Source organism: Ostrea edulis, chromosome 1, assembly GCF_947568905.1.
Source record: "Ostrea edulis chromosome 1, xbOstEdul1.1, whole genome shotgun sequence".
NCBI classification, from domain to species: Eukaryota; Metazoa; Mollusca; class Bivalvia; order Ostreida; family Ostreidae; genus Ostrea; species Ostrea edulis.
This window is the reverse complement of record NC_079164.1, coordinates 25,495,499-25,519,030: the sequence shown is the minus strand read 5'-3', so window position 1 is coordinate 25,519,030 and position 23,532 is coordinate 25,495,499. Positions and strand designations below refer to the sequence as shown.

Here is a 23,532-nt window from a genome sequence, read left to right as displayed (position 1 = left end):
CGCCTCTTCCGAATCTCAGACCAGTGTCACACAAAGCGATTCGGGAAATCTTGCCTGAACTTCGGCCGCTTGTTGCAATTAAAATGGGTTAAACTAAATTTCTTGCCCGCTTCAACTTTTCGCCTTAGACATCCCATTGACTCCCTATCACAATGAAACATGCATTTCGTACCTTTACATGGTGTAAATCCCACAGTAAATAGTTGGCTATTTTCGAAGCCGTTGCAAACGGCCATCATTTCATATTTACCTTCTCAACACGGAAGAGTTCCGATAGTTTACGACGCCTTCAATAAGATTGATCAAATACTACACAGTTTTCTTTTTATTGCTGTTAATTTTCATGCTTAGATGCTTTGTACAAAGTAATTATCAATCAGTAAGTTCTGTACTTCCAATCGTAGTACAAACTGTTGTGAAATAGTATAAAACTCTTTCCACATCTCCCCATCCGACGCATTAGTTCAATTAACTGCTTGACAGGAAGGCATCAACTTATTTATTCGTAAAATCTGCACATGCACATTTTTGATGATCGTAGGATCTCATCGAAACCGGAACAGACGGTGTGACGTCAAAATTATTGATTTTTGTGGTCTTGAATACAAAAGAGTTCCACATTATTGCAGCCCCCATGCATGGCGGGAATTTCATTTTCCAACGTTTTCAAATTAGTATTAAAGTTTATCTAGTCCGTATATCAACAGAATAGTATGACAAAATTTTATCATATAATTAATACCATCATTTATAATGTAATTAGGGGGTGGGGGTGTCTTCCCAACATGCTTTCGCCTTTCAGTACTTTGATTAATGATAGTGCGGTAGCGTTAGCCGAGTATGAGTTTGAGGCAGTCATTGTTCAAGACTCCACCTCCCCCACTCCTTCCCACTAAACAGTATTTTTAGGATAGGAGAAAATCCTTAGTTTATGCTTGTCAAGATTTTTGGACACGCCAGCTTTCTATTTTTGTTCCAGCTGCCCCTCCCCCTCCCCCCCCCCCCCCCGAAAAACGATGATACGCACGTGTCTGTATGGTAAATACATATGTGTGCATATGTCTAATTAATGACTGAAATATAAAACACGTACATGTCAAGAAAATCAATTTATATACATAATATCGTTTTGAAACATGTCAACCGGATTCGACAGTTTTCAATTTTGTTAGTAGAATGCAATTTATTTAGGAACTTCTCGGGAGTTAACCTTTAGGGAGTGTAACAGCGAGACGAAGCTCCAGAAGCTGTGCCGTGTACGTGGTGTTTGTCTTATTTTGTTTTGGGGATCAGAAATATTTATATACATTTGGAGATCCAATGCTTTTAATAATTAAAGCCCATAGTACATGTGAAAGTTTACTTTTTAAAATGATTTTACAAAGTACAGTGAATGTGAAATTGTTAACCCGAATTCCCTCGAGGAAGGAGTTTGCTATGAGGCTGATAATGAGTTAATAGAACAATCAATGTCATACATTATCTTATATGCAGTTTGTAACTTTGAGCTAGGGCTATATACACAACCATTAATTTTCAAATAGGTTTTCATATACGTTTGGGCGACGACACTTGTTTATAAATGATTTACTAAGTAAAAGTAGACATTTTTTAGAGCTTGGGTCTTTTAAAATATATAAACAGGGGTACATATACTTATGTGAATAAAGTACGTGTAGTTCTATATTATGTCCCAAGCTCCTGTGGTACGACTGGTATGATTTATCAAATGGGCATAGATTTTTCGAAATGACTATGCAATTTTCTCAAAGCTCCCATAGAGTCTAGATTTGTAATTCAAATTAAAGAAAAAATTGCCCCCCCCCCCCCTTTTCTTTGGGGGGGGGGGGGGGAATATGACTTATTTCGCACCGTGCAATATAGGTAAATGATATGCATTGCAAAGGAAGGTAACTCTTACATCGAATTGTTGGGAATTTTTGTTTTCAATGGACCCTAAACAAAGAATTCAGAGTCACTAGTATCCAAATAATGAGTTAAACAATATTTTACTTTATTATATACCCATCAATGTATCAATCTTTGATACTGTGAATTTCACAGTGTGTGATCCGGTTTTCCAGATCACCACACTGGTTTTCTGATTCCGTGTCGGTATCCTCTGAAACTGATGCCGTCACAATGACGCCACAATGCATCAGCGCAACGTTATTTGTGGAAAATATTGACCGCGTCACAAACGAAACTGCGTATACAAAACATAATTTAATGGTATGTCTGTGTTTTTGATAATTTGGATTACATTTATTATTTTATAAATGTGGATTTAAAATGCATAAAGGGGGGTATATAATAAATTTATCATTACTACAGTAGTTTGATCCAAAGAGTTGGATCATGTCTCGTTGACAGGCGCGGATCATCAGATCAAACTCGACGCGAATAACGTCTTGTTGACAGGCGCAGATGATCAGATCAAACTCGACGCTTCGCATCTCGTGTGATCTGATGATCCGCGCCTGTCAACTTGATGTGATCCAACTCTTCGGATCAAGTTACTATACTGCAGATTCCTAAATATGCCTGAAGAATTTATTATCATGAAATTTTGCAAGAAGCATCACTTGTGAAATAAAATTATTCGCTTTTTCTCTTTCTGATGCTAGAATAAATGTATTAAGAAGTCTTCATTAGCTGTATCCGTCCATTTATCAATGATGAAGCATGTAAAACTCTTGTAAACTCGTGTGTTTCATACAGATTAGATTACGGAAATGTATTGCTTTATGGTGTTCATTCTCAACACAACAGCAAAGTTCAGAGGGCACAAAACACAGCTGTAAGATTAATAACACACTCAAAAAAATCTGACCATATTACTCCTGTTCTAATAGATCTTCACTGGCTACCAGTTGAATACAGAATTCAATATAAGATCCTTCTTCATACTTTTAAATCTCTCAACAACCTATCTCCAGTTTACATAAAGGATATCCTTACAGTTTACAATTCCACACGATCACTAAGATCCGAATCTCTGCATCTTCTCCAGGTACCTCGGACACGTACGAAAAGATATGGGGATCGATGTTTGGATAAGGCCACATCGAGTCTCTGAAACTCTCTGCCTTTTAAACTCAGACAATGTACTTCACTGTCTAGTTTTAAAGCGGACCTCAAAACGCATCTTTTTAGATTAGATTTTGATTTGTGAATTTATTTTTTACATTCTTATAGTGCTCTTACATTACAGCTCTTACAGTGCTGTTACATTTTTTTTTTTACAACAAAAAAACCCCTCAGTTGCTATTTGAAATTTGAACTGTTGTTTGTTATTATACTTTTGTTCGTTCTATGTATTTAATTATCCCTAATTTATAATGGTTGTTTTAAATTGTTTTATATGTTATTAGGGTAATTATATCATTACATTAGGTGATATATAATAATAATTATTCGTTTCAATTCTGACACTATGAATATTTTATTCACATGTACGTGCACATCGATTTTATATTATCTTTTCTCTCATATTTGTAAAGCGCTTTAGAGAAATAATGTTGATAGGCACTATATAAATCTTTTAATTACAATTACAAATAACAGACCATTCAGGAATTCATGTTCAAGTGATTTGACATCTATGGGTCATTTCACCATGTTAAAGCAATACAAGCTGTAACTGACAGCAAATAAATTGAAAAATAAAAGAATAAATATTTAACATATTTGTAATTGAATATATATAACTAAATAGAATCAGAGTGAATCTGAAGAAAATAAAACGCGTCGAATCGGCAGAAAATGTTGATTCATGATTCATTGTCATCCTGTCAGTAAATGAGTAATTTCCGATGTGCATTGACCTCGGAGGTCACCAGTTCTGAAAAAAACGAAAGAGAGGCAATGCATGAGCACAGGTCAGATGGGTAAACAGTTTAACATGCTAATTTTATAGAGAATACACCATCAAAATTTCATTTGAGTGGCACATTTGCGTAATTATCATCTTTTTATACTTATATAATATTTCTAGTCATTAATGAAACAACGTAATATTTTAAAACAAACTACACGTATAGTTACTCGCGTCAGTTTCCGTCTTTGTATATGACCTCTGTCTCGGTAACCCGATTAGGTTCGGCAATCATCGTTCCCATGTCTGTGTATACGACGCAATAGTGGTTTATACGAAACCCTCGTAGATGTGCTCTCAAACAATATTCCCTTGTTTATTTAGCTGAAATTTTTCTTCAAATCTTGGGATTATATTAGTTATAGATACCAATAGGTGTTATTTGGTGCATAATTGGATATTTGAAAAAATACCGTCAGTTACAGCTTGTATTGCTTTAAGTACTTGCATAAAATAAGTAACTAGGGTATTTGACGATAATCATCCTTTTTTTTTTTCATTATCATTATCATGAAGGAAAAAAAATAGATTTTTAATGTGAAATGAAACAAAAGAAAATTTAGATTTGACTCCAATGTGGATGCAAAGGAATTAGCAATTTGAAGTTGTTCCATCAGTGTAACTTGTATATACATGTATGTATATATTGTGGCCTGACAATATGAAAATGAATTTTTGATTATTGATGAAAAAGTGAATCAATCCCTACAAATGAATCAATCCCTACAAGTAAATCAATCCCTACAAGTAAATCAATCCCTACAAGTAAATCAGTCCCTACAAGTAAATCAAGCCCTACAAGTAGATCAATCCCTACAAGTAAATCAATCTCTACAAGTAAACCAATCTCTACAAGTATATCAATCTCTACAAGTAAATCAATCTCTACAAGTAAATCAATCTCTACAAGTATATCAATCACTACAAGTATATCAATCTCTACAAGTAAATCAATCTCTACAAGTAAATCAATCTCTGCAAGTAAATCAATCCCTACAAGTGAATCAATCACTACAAGTGAATCAATCTCTACAAGTAAATCAGTCCCTACAAGTAAATCAATCCCTACAAGTAAATCAATCACTACAAGTAAATCAATCTCTACAAGTAAATCAATCTCTACAAGTAAATCAATCCCTACAAGTAAATCAATCTCTACAAGTGAATCAATCTCTACAAGTAAATCAATCCCTACAAGTAAATCAATCTCTACAAGTAAATCAATCCCTACAAGTAAACCAAGCCCTACAAGTGAATCAATCCCTACAAGTAAATCAATCACTACAAGTAAATCAATCTCTACAAGTAAATCAATCCCTACAAGTGAATCAATCTCTACAAGTAAATCAATCCCTACAAGTAAATCAAGCCCTACAAGTAAATCAATCCCTACAAGTAAATCAATCTCTACAAGTAAATTAATCCCTACAAGTAAATCAATCACTACAAGTAAATCAATCTCTACAAGTATATCAATCTCTACAAGTATATCAATCACTACAAGTAAATCACTACAAGTAAATCAATCACTACAAGTAAATCAATCTCTACAAGTAAATCAAGCCCTACACAAGTAAATCAAACCCTAAAAGAAGATTCTTTTGATATACAGCAGAGCTTCGGTAATCCAAATGCCATTTATCTGGATGCTTCAACTTCTGGATTATTTTTCTGGGGAACAGAATTGTTACATTATTTTGCATCGTTAATCTGGAAATCCACGTTCCGGATCTGGACGATCATGGAGGGGACTGTCTTTAGGACAATTTTATGAACAAAAACGAGCATTAACTAGATTTTGAGTAAAATTGTGATATTGCAATTCTTTTGATGCCATGTACTCCAAATGATTGTATACATCCGAGTCAAATTATGAGAAACTTCTACAGACGTGATCACTGTTATGACAAATTATGAGAAACTTCTACAGACGTGATCACTGTTATGAAATAAAATGGTTTAGTCTCTCATTAGAGAAAGGATTTTGTTGTTATACATAGGTCTTTTAAAATATATATTTATTTAATTTTTTTTTTGCAAAAAATTCCAACTGAATTCAAAAATTTAGTTTTCACTACTTTTTTATGTATACATCTATACTATCTTTGCAAAAACCATAATATTAAAAGCTACATCTGTTGTGTAATGATGTACCAAAACCAAGAAACCCCCAGACCATTTAAATCTTAATTGAAACTATAGCTATTACAAACAGAATGGTTACAATTGTTTGCTATGATTTATTAATTATGTCTTATAATTCTTTCTTTACAGAAAACATAATAAATTTTCATTCATGAAAAGACGGTACAACAAATGGTAGAGGAGAAGGATGAAGCCGTCTCTAACTCTGATACTGTCAGCTGTATTTTTAGCATACATAGCTCATTCCATGTATGTTATCTATGGCATTTTCTTCCCTGAACAGTGTAAAAGTGGAGGGAGATGTATCTACCCTTATCTGTCCAGAAAACCCACTCCCAAATTAGAGGTGATGTTAAATCAATACATGTATTTCAATGAATAGAATGATAGAGGTGATGTTTTTATAAGGTAGCATATGTAAGCATATTTATCAAGGCATGGTTCTACCAAGGAGAACATAGTACCAATGTATAAAAGCACATTGCTGTGCTGTGTTACTTTGCTATACTACAGCATCACAAAAGCTTTATCAGAACATATTATTTCTCTTTGTGTGCTCACGGGAATAAGATAGAGCATCCTAGATTCCTATTTATTGCAAAAATTTTCAACAAGGAAACAATTTCAATAATTTTGGCAAAAGTAACCATTTCAAATATGACCTACCTGCTATTTACATGTACATATCAAAAGTCTCGTTATTTGTGTAATATTCTCATGTTAAGTGAGTAACATTGCATTTCAAACCAAATTTGTATCAAAATTGTTGTATCATTTTCAGATTCTTGTTTATACATCAACGAAGTTTTCATTTGTTAAAGAAAGGGACTTAAAGTTGGTGTGGAGAAACTCCTCTCTGGATGTGTCCAATGCTGTAGAAAAGTCAGTTAAATTTTATCAGTATTGGTGAACATTTCATAAATTATTCAAATTACACATCTTACAATATTTAGTTCACTGATGTTCAGAAAATGATACTTGATACAAAATGACTCTTGGTATAATATAGAAATGATTAATTAAAGTACATTGTATTGCAAATTTTATATTTAATTGTTTTTATTTTGCTCCCCGAAAAATTTCAGGGGGGGGGGGGGGGGGGGCATATACATGTAGTCACTATCGTGTCTGTCCTTCCGTCCGTCCAAGCTCCTATCTCCTAAACCTTTCATCAGAAATTGATATAATTGATCACAAATGTTCGATACAAGGACTTGTGGACCAAGGTCTCAAGGTCAATTTGGAAAGGTGAATGTCACTCAGAGCATGTATAAGTTCCTTATTTCAACAGTTTTTGATATGAAAGTTCCCATTTCTTAATATTATAATACTAGTAATACATTCAAATGTATTGCATCTATTTTAACAGCTCAGAATTCTAACAAAAATGAAAGTAGAATGTAAATATGATAGATAACTTCATTTTTGAAAGTACATGAGGGTATGAACTGCCATGCTTCAGGCTGGCATACTTTTCATGACGTACATGTTTCCAGGGTGAAGTGTCACAGTTCAAACCCTTTATTTTTTTTTTCAAAAATGAAATCTATATTGTCTTGAATATGTGTTAATATACAATATATGTACTCATCTCAACATATTTAAGATAGCGCAGTGGTAGACCTACATATATATAATGGACTATTTGGCATGATTGTAAATCATCCCAACCAAAATGTGGATGCACCGACATATCTTTTACATGAGCACATGCATTCCTTGCGGTACCTTTTCAATGAATGTGGCAGTGCCTGAGAAACTATTAATTGATTTTTTTGGGCATTATGATAATTCATTTTTTCCATGTATTAATGTAACAATTGTTTTATGTTTAGCACTGTGAATGTTAGTCTGCCATTTAAAGTCAGAAACAATGGCACTATGTACCTCCATGTGTTTTTGGTGCCTCCAGGCCAGGATCCATTTGTCAGTCAGTACACAGTCCACAAATACACTGCGATCACTACCTACAGCCTGCCTAAATCCGAAGTTTTTAGTCTTATGGGGGACACAGCTAAGGTTAGAACTACTTTGAAATTAACTATCTGTGTTTCCTCGTACATGTGCAGAATTTCTTCATATGTTTACATGGGGAAAACTGAAGCTGTTGAATTAGTATTTCATAATTTTAGAACCAAACGATTTTAAAAGTTTTGGATTTTTTCTCTCAGCTAAATGGATAACTTTTCAATATTGTGTTTCTGTAGAATGAAAGCACCAGACCTGACATTCCAATATCCCACTGGCGACAGAGAGTTACCATCAACATCATGGATGAATACCTCGCATTGGATAGAAATGCTATTCCACAGGATATCTATAGATATTTCAAGTAAGATGTCATTTAATTGACTTATTAAGTAAGACACACCTAATGTCTTCACTTTTCTTTTTGTACATGTATCATGATTTCCATTTATGAAGTTTCTGTCAAAATTGTTCTATAGTTTCTGACTTTTTGAGTGTAGAGTCAAATATATATTACGTAAATTATAGTAAATGTGGAATTTATGGATAATAGTTAAGATTAGGAAAGTTACTCTCATAAACATAAAAAGCAGCAGTTTTCATGAAGGAAGTAGTATTCTTTACTTTTAAGTAATGAATTCCCTTCTTTGTAAAGGTTTTATAAAAGACTTTTAGAGAGCTAAGTTAAAATTAAAAAAAAAAATTTGAGGCTGTTTGAAAACCATTATATTTCCCTTTTCAGATCATCCCCAGATGGTGACTACTTGCCTGTCCTGTTCATAGATGAGCTGAGCTTTAGAGTGAGAGATTTACTGGTAGGTACAAGATATACATTCAGATAAATGTAGAAGTACAAAGTCTATGGAATAGGAAGACTAATTTGTCAGTGCACATGCAAGTTGGGATTCATGTACAATTATTTACATTTCTAATGGTTTTACCTTTTATATCTTTAACCAATTGAAATGATAGCCATTTCCTCATAAATGTGAACAAAGTAAATCTTTATAAATATACTATGGCTATTTAATAATGGCTGGGAATATACTGATGGAAATGAAAGTAAAATGTAAATACAGGTGACTCTCAATAACTCGAAATTCAAGGGACCTTGATAAAACTTCGAGAGATCTAGAGTTTGAAAAAATTTGGAAATTAAAGGTCCAACTATATGGTTCAGATTTTACAATAACCAGAAATGTTTAACAGCTAGATCATGGGATCGTTTTGACTCCTTCATATTTGACAGGTAGTTAATTTGATTTCAAATCAAAGAATTTAGCATTGATAAAAAGATTTCAAAGTTTATGTATTAATTTGTTCCTTTATTATATATGGTAAGATAGGCATACAAAACTAATTTCCGATAAAGCTTTACTGTCTCTAGTTAAACAGAGCACAAAGTAAAAATTCAAACACCTGAGTAAAACGACGTTTTAGAGTAACTTTACAAAAAGTACAAACTCGAGAAATTTAACAGTCTGTAGATCTCTAAATTATTGTCTCTAAATTAATGTCTCAAGCTTACTCTCTCATCAAGTCAAAGCAAATTATAGATTTTATTCCTAGTCAGATTCTATACAAATTTTAATCATCACATTACCCCAGTGTAGGATGAAAACTGACCAATTAGCCAATTATATACTAATGTGTCCACCTCCATAAAGAAGCACATGTGAGGTATCACCTATGTAAACACCTAATTACCACAACCACACTAGCCTCTAGCACTCAACAAAATCCAGGTAGGATCCATGTGGAAATAATTATTTGCTTGGGTAATGATTGGTATACGCTACCACCTTTTTGAGAAATCGAGAGTGAAAAACATTGATATGTGTTTTACGGGACCCAACTTCACTTCGAGAGATCTAGAATTTTGAGTGATCGAACATTCTAGAGATCGATAGTAAATTTGCTTCGTTATATAGAAAGAAAAATCAGGACTATGATTACACTTCCAGAGATAGAGAACTTCGAGAGATCAAAGTTCGAGCCATCGAGAGTCACCTGTATAAAAAATTAATTTCCTTTCTGAAAATACATGAAGGTATGAACAGAAGCACTTCATGCCAGCTTACTTTTATGACTGACATGCTTCATGAAGTCTGTTGCTGTAAAGGAACACAGTTCATGCCCTCGCACATTTTCTTAGATACCTGTAGTGGGAACCATACCTACTGCAAATTTGATTTCAAAGTCTTCAAGATCAAAGACAGGGGCATTTTGTTTTAGGCCTGTATGTCTGTCTATCTGCCATTTTAACCTTGCTTCTAACCTTTGAATTATTCAGTGCAGAGGCTTCATTTTTGTTGAACAGGAAGATAAATGTCAAGCTATATGACAGACGAAAGTCAAATTTACCGTGACATGATCAGGGAATCATTTATCTCTACTACTACTAGTAATTATCATAACCTTGATCTTTGTAGCCGATTAACAAAACCAGCAAGGAGATGCCATTGAGCATAGCGTACACCCCAATCTCGGTTGGAAAACTGCGTTTTTGGAGTAACATGTTGAATTCCATTGAAACCCTGCATAGATTTGGTATGTATAATTTTCTCAAATATTAGGGTTCTTTTTATGCCTTTAGCATTTCTGTGATATATTCAGTCACCACATCCATTGAACCTTTTTTGTGAATGATGCAGGTGTTGAACATGAAATTTCAGGTAAAGTACTAGTCGATAAAGAAAATGTTAATATTTTGTCTTTAGAGGAGCATGCAGTATTTACAGGTTTTGGATTATGTTGTGGAACCGGTGCGACTAACCTTTCTGATCATTTAACAAATTATCTGAACATAGTTATACTTAACAAATGAAGTTTAGGGGTTTATATGGGAATTACCTTGTCTGTCTGTCTGTCCATCCTTAATCGTGTTTTGTCCAGAGAATATTTCAACACCAATGAACAGATTTGATTAAAACTTTGTGTATATCTTATATGAATAATGGAGTTGTGCACCTGCTATTTTTGATTGAGATCTTTTAACATTCAAGGAAGTTATGGATATTTTTTCCAATAGGGGAGAAGGGTGTTGTTGTGTTTTTCATTGTCTAGGGTTATTTTGAAAACCATTTATTCTTCAAGGAGCACAGATTCACCATTTCCCACCATCCGTTGAGGGGGTATTAGTCCCATTAAAAACATTTCTAGTTTACAAATATGGTGTACGTCCTCTTTTGCTAACAATTCCACGAAGTACTGTAAGAACACACACACACACCACCCCCGCCCACCCACCCGCCATAAGGTCTGTAATGTGTGCCCTGTGTTGTACTACATTTACACAGCACTCAGTCTGAGAAAATGAACAGTCTGAAGCAGGATATCATGGAAACACATCCTGTAATTCCAGGTTTTACCGAGAAGGACACGGACGAACTGAAAGGAATATTTGCGGATACAAATTTTTACTTCCTGATGATGACTTTTGCTGTGGCTGCATTTCATGTAAGTACACAGTAGTTACATGTAGGAGACATAATTTTACCTATATAATGTATAGATTGAATTGGAAACTACATGTAAGACTGCGAAGTGTGACTTCATTTCTAGTTAACAAACATGCATGATTTATCAGATGCAACTTTTGCATCCATCGTATTTTAACATGTATAGGCTTATGTTTTGATTTTGACAGTGAATGTTACAGACATTTTTATGATTATAGGCTTATGTTTTGATTTTGACAGTGAATGTTACAGACATTTTTATGATTTCCTTTACACACAGCTACTGTTTGACATTTTTATGATTTCCTTTACATACAGCTACTGTTTGACTTCCTTGCATTCAAAAATGACATCAGCTATTGGAAGAATAGAAAGAACATGGTTGGTCTATCCTCCAGAGCAGGTGAATACCCACTGTATATTGTTTATATCCATTTTCACTATTACATGATATAACTGCTCCCATGAAGAACACTTGTTACAAACAGAAAAATGGATTCATGGGTTGATGTATAATTTTTGCTTTAATTGTTTGGTTGTAATAAGTACAAATATAAAATGATATAAAATTCCTTTTAAAAAAAAGTAAAGGAATTACATGTACAAAATTTTTATGATGTTCAATAGTTGAAATATATTGTCTATTACCCTTCCCTATACACAATATAACTCCATACATATTTTCCCCACTGTTTTGGACTTAAAGGTCATAGGATCGGTTGATAATTCCATCTGTTTCTTTAAATAGCGATTTTTGAATAGGTATTTTGCGCGTTTACCTGGATTTTTTTTAAAAACCAAACACAGCAATAAACTTTTCAAAAAGGTTTTTAATGAACTGTAAACTTTATTTTCAAATTTATTTTTACTGTACCTGACCTTTAATAGAGAAAACCATGGAAATTATTCACATTGCATGCCGTAAATTGTATTCAATTTACTTACGAACATTCCATACCGTAAATTGTATTTATTTTACTTACAAGCATTCCATACCCAAATTTGTATTTATTTTACTTACAAACATTCCATACCCTAAATTGTATTTATTTTACTTACGGACATTTCATACCCTAAATTGTATTTATTTTACTTACGGACATTTCATACCCTAAATTGTATTTATTTTACTTGCAAACATTTCATACAGTAAATTGTATTTATTTTACTTACAAACATTTCATACAGTAAATTGTATTTATTTTACTTACGAACATTCCATACACTGAATTGTATTTATTTTACTTACGGACATTCCATACCGTAAATTGTATTTACTTACGAACATTCCATACCGTAAATTGTATTCATTTTAGTTACAAACATTTCATACAGTAAATTGTATTCATTTTACGAACAAAAACATCAATGTAGTTTTCATTTTCATCATTTTTGAAAAAGTTTGTTTGTAGCAAGTGTCATTTACCTCAGTAACAGTCTGAGATAAAAACTGCACACTTAGTCTGATTAATGTTATTTTACTTATGAGATTTGCTGCCAGGGGGAACAATTCTCTCCACAAATACCATGATCTTGTCTTTGATTTTAATTTTTGAAATTTGTTTTTGTGAATTCTTTTAAAACCATAGTTATTGGTAGCATAAGTACATGCAGGTAATTCTTAGGCATTTTCTTTCTATGTATATTACAGCCATCCTCCACAAATGTAGTCATAGAAACCATTTAAAATTATACTTTTTACAAAAATTTAGACTGCAAAAATAAAAAGACTAGAGGATATGTAATGTGTGATGACCCCTCTGATGGCTAACCTGGTATCTTTTGCCTCTGATTTCAGTCTTGTGGAGGTGTGTGTCCACCATCATAGTTTTTCTGTACCTCTGGGACCAGGAGACCAGTTTGTTAGTGTTGATACCAGCTGGGATAGGGGCCATCATAGAGGCAAGTTACCTTGTTTACTTGCTTTTGCAAACTGCACATTCTTGCAAGTGCATTTGTACAGTACTTAACTAAAATAAACATTGGTGTGTAATGAATGCTGGTAAACAAGAAATTACCGTGGTATAGAAATGTGGTTTTTGATTAAGAAACCATGAAGAATTGGCGAAAGGCGCCAGACTACCAGAAATCTCCGATAAATTTTTTATATGTACGGTATTATCTGACTAACTGTCCTATAAATATTGGCAGACAAAAATAGAATAATAGATCATATCTGCGTTTTTTATTGACTTTAATGCAAACAACACCAGTGATAAAAATAACTTGCTATTTTTACTGTAAAGTGTATTTAATTTATTGTAAGACCATCAAAAACTTGCTTTCTAGGAAATCATAAGTCCACTTGGTAAATATACATTGTACTTTCACATGCCATTCTACTTTCGATTATGTGGCCTATTAAATGGTCAAACAATCATGACTCAGGGGGAAAAATAAAATTTTGAAGCGGAGAAGGATGGAAATAAACAACAAAAGTTGAAAGAATGTTTAATCCTCCATTGTTAAAAAAAATATCAAATGGCTAAAATTTGAGAATGATGTCATGTTGCAGGTTTGTACACTTTGCATTGACTGTGTTGATGAGTAATAATGAATCAGACATGGAGAATGAGCCATAATAGTCGGAAGTGACCAACAGTTCAATGCTAAATTATAAACCATACTGAAAATAGGAATGTTGTCAACTGTTTAATGTTAATTATAACATCATTCTGAAAATAGAATGTTGTCAACAATTTTTAATGTTAATTATAAAATTATACTGAAAATAGAATGTTGTCAACAATTTTTAATGTTAATTATAAAATTATACTGAAAATAGGAATGTTGTCAACTGTTTAATGTTAATTATAACATCATACTGACAATAGAAATGTTGTCAACTGTTTAATGTTAATTATAACATCATACTGACAATAGAAATGTTGTCAACTGTTTAATGTTAATTATAACATCATACTGACAATAGAAATGTTGTCAACTGTTTAATGTTAATTATAACATCATACTGACAATAGAAATGTTGTCAACTGTTTAATGTTAATTATAACATCATACTGACAATAGAAATGTTGTCAACTGTTTAATGTTAATTATAACATCATACTGACAATAGAAATGTTGTCAACTGTTTAATGTTAATTATAACATCATACTGACAATAGAAATGTTGTCAACTGTTTAATGCTGAATTGTAAACCATACTGAAAATAGAAAGAGAATGTTGTCAAACATGTTAATGTTTTGTCGCAATCACTGATTTAATTATTAAAAAGTTATTGAAGTTGAAAAAAAAATAGAATTCAGGGGTTTTTTCTGTGTGGTAAATTTTGAATTTGTCTGGTAGTTTTATGAAATTCTCCCCAAATCTACAGGGACATAATGTATAGTAATTTTTCACACTCTATCGCCATCTCTGAGTGTTTACACATACAGTGTATATGCATTGGTAAAAATGGGTAATTTATGTATGCTTTAAAAATTCTATGAATTTCTAACAGCCACACTGTAATGTTGTTTTTTGGTGACTATAGAAGTTCAATGTTTATACTTTCTACGAATTGTAGGTTTGGAAAGTTAAAAAGGCTTTCAAGATGTCTGTCTCATGGAATGGGATGAAGCCACAGTTTTCGGTATTAATTTGTTGTTATTGAATATCAAGATTTAGTGATTGGGCCCTGCAGGTCATTTAATGTTAATTCTTTGTGATGTAAGATATTTTTACATAGTAGCATCAAATAAAAATGTAAAATAGCAAACTTATGAGAAATGCACAGACAGTTCAGTTTATTATTCCATGTGCAAATTGACTTTAATGAAAATAATATTTTACTAACCAGTGTCTACGATCATAAATGCCACAGATACATGTACTTAATGCGGTTTCAAAACTGTTTAGTATAGTATATACAGTATATACTAAAATGCACTTTTAAGTTATAATCTGAAAGTATGCATGGAAATTGAGACTCATGTCATACTGTTGAATGTGCTGCTGGATTCTGTGTTTCTGCTTGTTCTCAGCATTGTAAGTTTGTAATTGCTTGCATCATGAAATTATATTTGCAAACTTCAATTTAGGGTGAACTTGTCAATTTCAATCTAGGTGACAAGTGATCAAAAACACTAAATGCCTTGTTCAAGCGTATGTAGCAATAAATCATGATAGGCAATTTTTGAAATGGATTTTTTTTCTTCTTGTTTCAGTTTGGACAGACCTCTGACAAAGAGAAAGAAACTGAGGAGTTTGACTCTCAAGTAATTTAATATACTGACTTCAGCATAAAATTACAATATGTTTATTACCAGCACTTCAGTGCTTGGCAAGTGCTCCTAAGATACTGTCATCATTTTTTTCCATGTACAGTACATAATTTTTCCTTCTTGCAGGCCATGAAGTATTTGTCCTATGTCCTCTTACCATTATGTATTGGACTTGCTGTGTACAATCTATTATATACCCCCCACAAAAGGTATGCAGCCTATTCATTTAGCCTAACAAATTCAAATTGCAATGCAGCATCAAGTTCACGTCAATTTCAATCAGTGTTTTACTGCAGAGTCCAGCATGACATGACATTTGTAGGAAAAATCAAGGCCCATCAAATTTGGCATTCACACTTTTGTTTTAAATATGTGTGTTTTATGCAAGAATCTTGATGCAACACAGCTGTTATTCTCAATGTGGTAAAAAAAAATAAAAAATAATAACATTTTCCTGCCTTTTTCTGTATTTTGGCATAAAATAAATATTTTTTACACAATTCTTCCAGAAAATATCGAGTGCAGACTTGGATCACCTAATATATACCATGATCGCTTTATCTTTCCAGAATGCTTACAATGCACAGTTGTAAGTGACAGAAAAATCTGTTTGTCCAGAGCTGCTCTTTAAATTTTCTGAAAGAAATTATGCAATTGCAAAAAGTGACATTTTAACTTTCTAGTAGAATAGAGAAATCGCTTCACTTTTGATATGATGCACTCAAATTGACTATAAATGTTAGAGACAAATTAACAGATATGTTAAATGTATTGGATCTCTGTTCTGATACATGTATTAAATAAGATTTTTAAATTTCATTAAAGTTTTGAGTTTTATGGGAGCCAATAAAACACTGTTATCATATATAGCCATTTTTAGTCCTATGCTTGAATGTGCTTTTTCCCTGTATGTAATGATCTGAATTTTGTGCTCTGAGAATTGATCACCATTTAATCTACAGTAAAACACAATTATAACAAACCTCCAGGGCCAGCAAGAAACAGTTCATTATAACCAAGCCTCATTTTATTAAAAAAAGAATTCATCCCTCCCCTAGGGAATAGATATCACTTCGCAATAAGTGTGAATTTGTAATAGGTGTGTTCGTAGTAAGCATGTTTTGCTGTGTGTTGTTTATTTTAAGATATGTTTGTATCAATCCAATACAATGATGATGTGACATTTTACTGAATCAGATACAAGTATGTGATTTATATTTCAGCTGGTATTCATGGTGTATAGAAAGTCTAGTCAATGGTAAGTCCATTTTATTTAAAAGTTTTCACATTTTAAGTTTAGTTGTCTCGGGGGGTGGGGGGTATTGCTTTAAAACCTTAAGTAAAATGTGACATTCTGGACCAGTTTGGTTTTTGGTTGGGTTTTTTTTTGGGGGGGGGGGGGTATATACAAATATACATGTATATTAACTTAGAAGAAATATACAAAGTTATTAACTTTTAATATTATCTGCAATGGACTTCGATGTCTATGAATACAGCCTGAAATAAAATGATTCTGTAAACAAGTTGTTAGTAATAATATTTTTATTTTACAGGTGTGTATGCATTTGGATTTCTCTTCATGCTACCCCAGCTGTTTGTTAATTATAAGGTAAGACAAAACACATAGAAATTCTCATTCAAGCAAATGTAAATTAGGTAAGCTTAATCTTTCCCCAGCCATGTAGGCTAGATTGTAGCCATTCTTTGTATTCTTACACAACTGAGAATCATAGTCTACCAAATGGAAGGCACCTTAATTCATTACAATACCTAGTCTCTGAATTCCTATGAAGTGTGTTCCAAAGTACTGTCACTTGCATTTCTTCTCCTATACTACAAATGTTTTGAACATTTTAACGTGCTTTGCCCTTCAAAATACTCTCTATCTGCCGGAATACACCTTTTGAGCCACTCGATCCACTTTTGAAGCACAGTTCAGACTCTTCAATGAGGATTCAGATACTGATTAACAGCAGATCCACGGGCATTTCTCATATTGCATCTCTTTTCAGATAGATTATATTTGAATTTAGTGAATATTGCGAATGTGGGAGGAGTGTAACCTCTGACTCCAAAAATTTGGTCACAATGCGTGTCTTATGAGTGGATGCATTAATCATGCAAAAGTCATTTTCGAGCGGCGAAATTTGTGGTTGTTCTTTGATTTTGTTGAGAACAATGGTTTTATAGAATTTTCCTGTCACCAATCTTGAATTTTCCATGAGAATATGCAGATGACATTATTTGTGAAACATTCCATGTAATGCATTTGCCCACAAGACATGCATTGTGACCGATTGTTTGGAGTCGGAGAAGTTTACAGTCCTCCCACATCCCCCATATTCACTGGAGTCCCCCAGTCCCCTCCCCCCCCCCCCCCCCCCCCCCCTGTAACTTTGCACTGTTTCCCAAACTCAAATATCATATATGTGGAAAGATACAATTCAAGAAATGCCCTTGGACCTGCTGTTTATCAGTGTCTGGATAGAATATGAACCATGCGTCCAAAAGTGGATAGAGTGGCTCAAAAGGTGTATTCAGGCAGATGGAAAGGATGGATTTCGAAGGGCAAAGCATGTTAAAATGATCAAAACATTTGTAGTTTAGCATTGCGCAAGTGGCAGTATTTTTGGAACGCACCTTCTACACAATCGAGAATCATAGCCTCCCCCAACTCAACTAATCACAATACCTACATGTAGTAACTGTATTCCTATACAATTCAGAATTATGGTCTCCCCCTGTATGGCACCTCAATCCATCACAGATTAAGTATAAGTCAAAACTAGTATCCAGGTACATGTATGTCAGTGCCATCTGTGTAGAGCAAGGCAAAAAGAGTAAATTTGTTTATATCTAACATTGTATTGAGAACTGCCAAGTCACCATGCTGGGATTCCATCCACAGACTGCAGTCCATAACAAGACAGATTTACTTAAGTCCCTGTTGTAACCAGACTTTGTTATTTTCCATTTGAATTAGGTGTTTGTATTACTAAACTGTAACTAGCATTCACTAGAACTGCACTTTTTAGCTCACCAGAGCTGAAAGCTCAAGGGAGCTTTTCTGATCACCCGTCCGTCTGTCCATCCGTCTGTCTAAACTTTTCACATTTTCAACTTCTTCCTCAGAACCACTGGGCCAATTTCAACCAAACTTGGCCAAAAGCATCTTTGGGTGAAGGGCTTTCAAGTTTGCTTAAATGAAGGGTCATGCCCTCTTTAATGTAGAGGTAATCACAAAAATGCAAAACTACGATGGGGTCATTTAAAAATCTTCTCAAGAACCACTAGGCCAGAAGAGCTGAAATTTACATGAAAGCTTTCTGACATACTGGAGATTTAAGATTGTTAAAATCATGGCCCTTGAGGGTAGGATGGGGCCACAATAGGGGATAAAAGATTTAAATACAAATATATAGGGAAAATCTCTAAAAATCTTCTCAAAAACCACTGGGCCAGTAAAGTTTACATTTAAATGAAAGCTTCTGACATAGTACAGATTCAAGTTTGTTAAAACCATGGTCCCCAGGGGAAGGTTGGTCCCACAATAGGGGATCAAAGTTTTACTTACAAATGTATAGAGAAAGTCTTTAAAAATTTTCTTCTGAAGAACCTCTGGGCTAGAAAAGTTTACATTTACATAAAATCTTCCTGTCAAAGTGCAGATTCAAGTTTGTTAAAATCATGGACCCTGGGAGTAGGTTGAGTCCACAATAGGGGATCAAAGTTTTACATACAAATATCTATACCCTGGTAGGGAACATCTTTAAAACTCTTCTAAAAGAACCACTGGACCAGTAAAGTTTACATTTATATTAAAGCTTCCTAACATAGTGCAGATTCAAGTTTGTAAAATTATAACCCCTGGGGGTAGGTTGGGGCCACAATAGGAAACAAAGTTTTACATACAAATATATATAGGGAAATTTTTTAAATATGGGCCAAGGTGACTCAGGTGATCGATGTGGTCCATGGGCCTCTTGTTTAATGAAAGGGTCTTGCTGATGGTGTACCACTATCATCTTTGTTTTATTGTAGCTCAAGTCAGTAGCTCATCTGCCATGGAGAGCCTTCACATACAAGGTGAGGAAATATGAAAACTGCCTAATCCGACACCTGCGTATAATACAGTGAAAATTTCCTAATCTGAAACCTGTGTAATCCGTTTCATGGGGCATTCTGATCCTTATTTTCAATTTCATGTTTTCATTGTATTTTTATACTATTCATTCTTACACTGTGTATTCCAACAAAACTCGAATAAGACAGGTTACACTGTAGTTTACTGTAAAGACAGTTTCTAGTCACCAGGATGAAATGTCATTCACAAAATTGCTGTAAAGGAAAATGTTTTAAACATTGTCAAATACTGATTCTCTTTTCTAGGCTTTCAACACCTTCATTGATGATATCTTTGCATTTATCATCACCATGCCAACAGCTCATCGACTTGCCTGCTTTAGGGATGATGTTGTCTTCTTTTTCTATTTATATCAAAGATGGTATGTATAAGGCTCAGACACATATGCTTCATTCTCTATGTAAAAAATTATCTGACATGCATTATCGTGAATGAAACAAACATATTAACTAGTCACATACATATGTACATCATTTCCACTTCTGTTGTGGTTCTTTCTGACTGTCCAATGATTCTGATGTTGTGAATAAATTTCCCATTATTCAGGCTGTACCCTGTGGATAAGACCAGAGTGAATGAATTTGGGATGAGTTTTGAAGACGAGCAGCCAGTCAGTAAGGTCACTCAGAAAAAGAAAAAGGATTAACTTCAGCATCGCATAGATTCTATAGTCTACAAATTTTTACCAATTTTTTATTCATAACTTATTCCCTTTTATGTCTTGGTTTTAGAAGGTTAATTATATTTGCTTTTTGTTGCCATATAAACTTGTTTATCTCTAGTAAATCCATGTTTCTTACTGAACTGTTTGTTTTGGTGAATGACTGTAGATATCTGTCAATTGTGTTGTATGTATGAATCTGTATGTATTTGTCGAAACCCTAGAAGACTTTTTGGTGCTAGTGAACTCAATGCAAAATGAAACCAGAGAAGAGTTCCCCTGACTTCAGAATCCATTATGATAAGGTTCATGATGATTTTGTAAGTTTAATTATTGGCACTCTAATATTTGTACAAAACTGTGTAATGAATTAGACCAATTGTAAGATATTATATATACAATATTTTTCATTGCTGCTTTTTGGCATATATCAGGATCCTTTAATTGTATTAGAAGCATCCCATTGTCCACTAACACACTGGGTATATCAGGAGACCCAAGCCAATCACATGCAGTATACATTATTTTCTACCTATGTTATTTTCAGAAAAGTCCATGACAGATTCAGGCTTTTTAGACTTGTATAGTAAAACACAGTTATTTCTAGACTGCATTGTTAAGTGTAAATGTATTATTGTGTACAGTAAAACACAGTTATAGCAAACCTCCAGGGCCAGCAGAAAACATATTGTAATATCAAAACTTCGTTATATATATCTAATATTTTCACTATTTTCCTACATTATCAAGGGGGAATAAATATCACTTTGCTATACGAGTGAATTTATTGTACGTGTTCATTACAAGCATGTTATATTGTATTAGAACTCGTGGCAGATCTACAGTGTGCACATTACTTGTTCATGCAAACAATGTGTCATTGTTCATGTACACTGTACGTGTGTGTTTGAGATGTATTGAGGTGAAATACTGGTGTTCAATAGATGCTACTGAGCCCTAGTACCGCTGTAAACTCAAATTTTGTTTATAATTGAAGACTAAGAGGGGGATGCCAAGTTTGGAATGTACTTTCATTAAGAAAAAAATATTTCTTCCAACCCATTTTGAAATCCATTGTATGTTTTCTATATCAAGAGGGGCATGATGGTACATGTATACATGTATATTTCTTTGATGATTATGAGTATTTTCAAATATTCGATATGATTTACAAATTTTCAAACTATCAGAAAAGTGCTTTGGTAATTTGTAGAATTTATGTTTTGTAGAAAAAGTTGTAAATGTATCAGATCAAAATATCAAAACAGTACCTATATTTGTAGAAGGGTGTATACATATTTGACAGTGCATACATTTAAATCCATTCTAAAACGTTGCACACAATACACACAATCAAAATCCTGGTTGTGTTACTATTGACACATCCATGTTTTATTGCTAATTACTCCTGTTTGTATTCATTGTGCATCATCCCTCATTTACTTTTTTATCTTTTCATATACTTGACCATTTGTCATAGAAACTGGTGTGTAATGTCTTTAGGAGTACGGAAAGAAAAAAAATTATAAATATGGGGTTAAAACGTATTTTTAAAAAGTATGCAGGCAAGGTCAAATGGTCGAGCTAGCTTGTCCAAGAGTTACTACATTGGAAGGTCATATGTAGCATTACTTTTGAGATGTCGAAATTTTTTTTAAAGATGTGGTCTTGCATCAACATGCAAATTTTTCGCGGATTGTGGAAAAGTTATAATTCCACCGCGTATGAACATTTGTGAGTGAACTAGACTGTTGCATGCTTTATTTTACATAGTCCATATGTCCATGTGTGGAAAGAGTATGAATCAGGATATTTTCTGTCAGTTTTGTTTTTTTATGTACACTGTATGTTGTTATCTTAATGTTCAAGAGAAATTTTCATATTTTTATCAGGAACTTGTGCATGAAATATGATTAATTCTGTTTATTAAAAGAATATTTCGTGTATTGTTTACTTGTTTTATTTCGAGAGGATTTCACACACTGGTGTAATTTTCAAACTGTTACCAGGGCACATAATAGTCTTGTTAACATATACATGTAACTGGGGTTTTTTTCTGAGTCGATGCAGATTGGGGTTTTTTTCTCAACGAAATAGTCCCGTACGATCCGGGTTAGAATAGGTCCTCAGTGCCTCTTGCTTGTCGTAAGAGGCGATTAAATGGGGCGGCCCATCGGATGATGCCGCTCAAACCGAGGCCCCGTGTCGCAACAGGTGTGGCACGATAAAAATTCCTCCATGCTCAAAGGCCGTAAGTGCTAAGCATAGACCTAACTTTTGCAGCCCTTCACCGGCAATGGTGACATCTCCGTATTTGTGAAAAATTCACAAGTGGGACGTTAAACAATATAAAATCAATCCATCTCAACAAAATAGCTGGATGAATGATGATACTGTCGACTGTTAGATTTGCATAGAAGTCGCGTATCGAGCGCCAAATTAACATAAAATCAAATGATTGAAGATTCAGGGCAAGAATTCAATTAAAGATCTCTTCAAATAATTAATGGTATCTTAAAATCTAAATATGGTGTTTATCAATGAATTGCTGACAGTATTAATTCTGCTGAATTGCCGCACGGTATTATTGAATTGTAGCTCTACAATTGAATTGATGTGCGCTTTAATCCAATCGAAGAGAGCAATCATTCAATTAATGCGCACTATAATGGAATTACTTTTCTCGTCAATTGAATTATTACGTGCATCAAATTTAATAATTGTGTGCAAAACAATTTTTACCGTCTTCAATTGAATTGATGATACCATTAATTCAATTGATGCGCGCAGTAATTATTTTCGATAGAGCATTTATTTACTCAATTCAACATATTCACAATTGAAATAATGATTTGATTGAATTGCTGCTCTCTTTAACAGAATTGATGCATGCATTAATTATTTATACATAATTGTTGTAAATAATTAAAGATATCTTCAATTGAATTGGAGATCATTAAATCATTTATACTGAGCTCCAAATAAATTTTTTAGAGCAATATTTTCACTCAATTAGTGCAATTGATTAGAGAAATAATTGATTTGG

General features: G+C 33.5%; 1 protein-coding gene across 1 annotated transcript; it reads left to right on the top strand.

Annotated features, from left to right (window-relative positions):
- The first annotated feature begins 1,181 nt into the window (after positions 1 to 1,181).
- LOC125663812 (lipid scramblase CLPTM1L-like) lies at positions 1,182 to 22,432 on the top strand. The gene is made up of 18 exons (XM_048896193.2): positions 1,182 to 1,256; positions 6,152 to 6,368; positions 6,804 to 6,904; positions 7,858 to 8,041; positions 8,230 to 8,354; positions 8,733 to 8,805; positions 10,423 to 10,540; positions 11,355 to 11,449; positions 11,770 to 11,854; positions 13,250 to 13,353; positions 14,982 to 15,047; positions 15,622 to 15,672; positions 15,805 to 15,887; positions 16,902 to 16,936; positions 17,235 to 17,290; positions 19,723 to 19,767; positions 20,071 to 20,186; positions 20,372 to 22,432. The coding sequence occupies exons 2-18, from the start codon at positions 6,210 to 6,212 to the stop codon at positions 20,469 to 20,471; spliced, it is 1,596 nt and encodes a 531-aa protein (XP_048752150.2). The 5' UTR covers positions 1,182 to 1,256; positions 6,152 to 6,209; the 3' UTR covers positions 20,472 to 22,432.
- The last annotated feature ends 1,100 nt before the right edge of the window (positions 22,433 to 23,532 follow it).

Bases quoted from the DNA above. Each gene is read 5' to 3' on its own strand.
- LOC125663812 (XM_048896193.2), top strand. From the start codon at position 6,210: ATGAAGCCGTCTCTAACTCTGATACTGTCAGCTGTATTTTTAGCATAC. The intron at 15,673-15,804 runs GTAATTTAATAT...TCCTTCTTGCAG, and splicing joins CTGAGGAGTTTGACTCTCAA to GCCATGAAGTATTTGTCCTA. The intron at 20,187-20,371 runs GTATGTATAAGG...CCCATTATTCAG, and splicing joins TTCTATTTATATCAAAGATG to GCTGTACCCTGTGGATAAGA.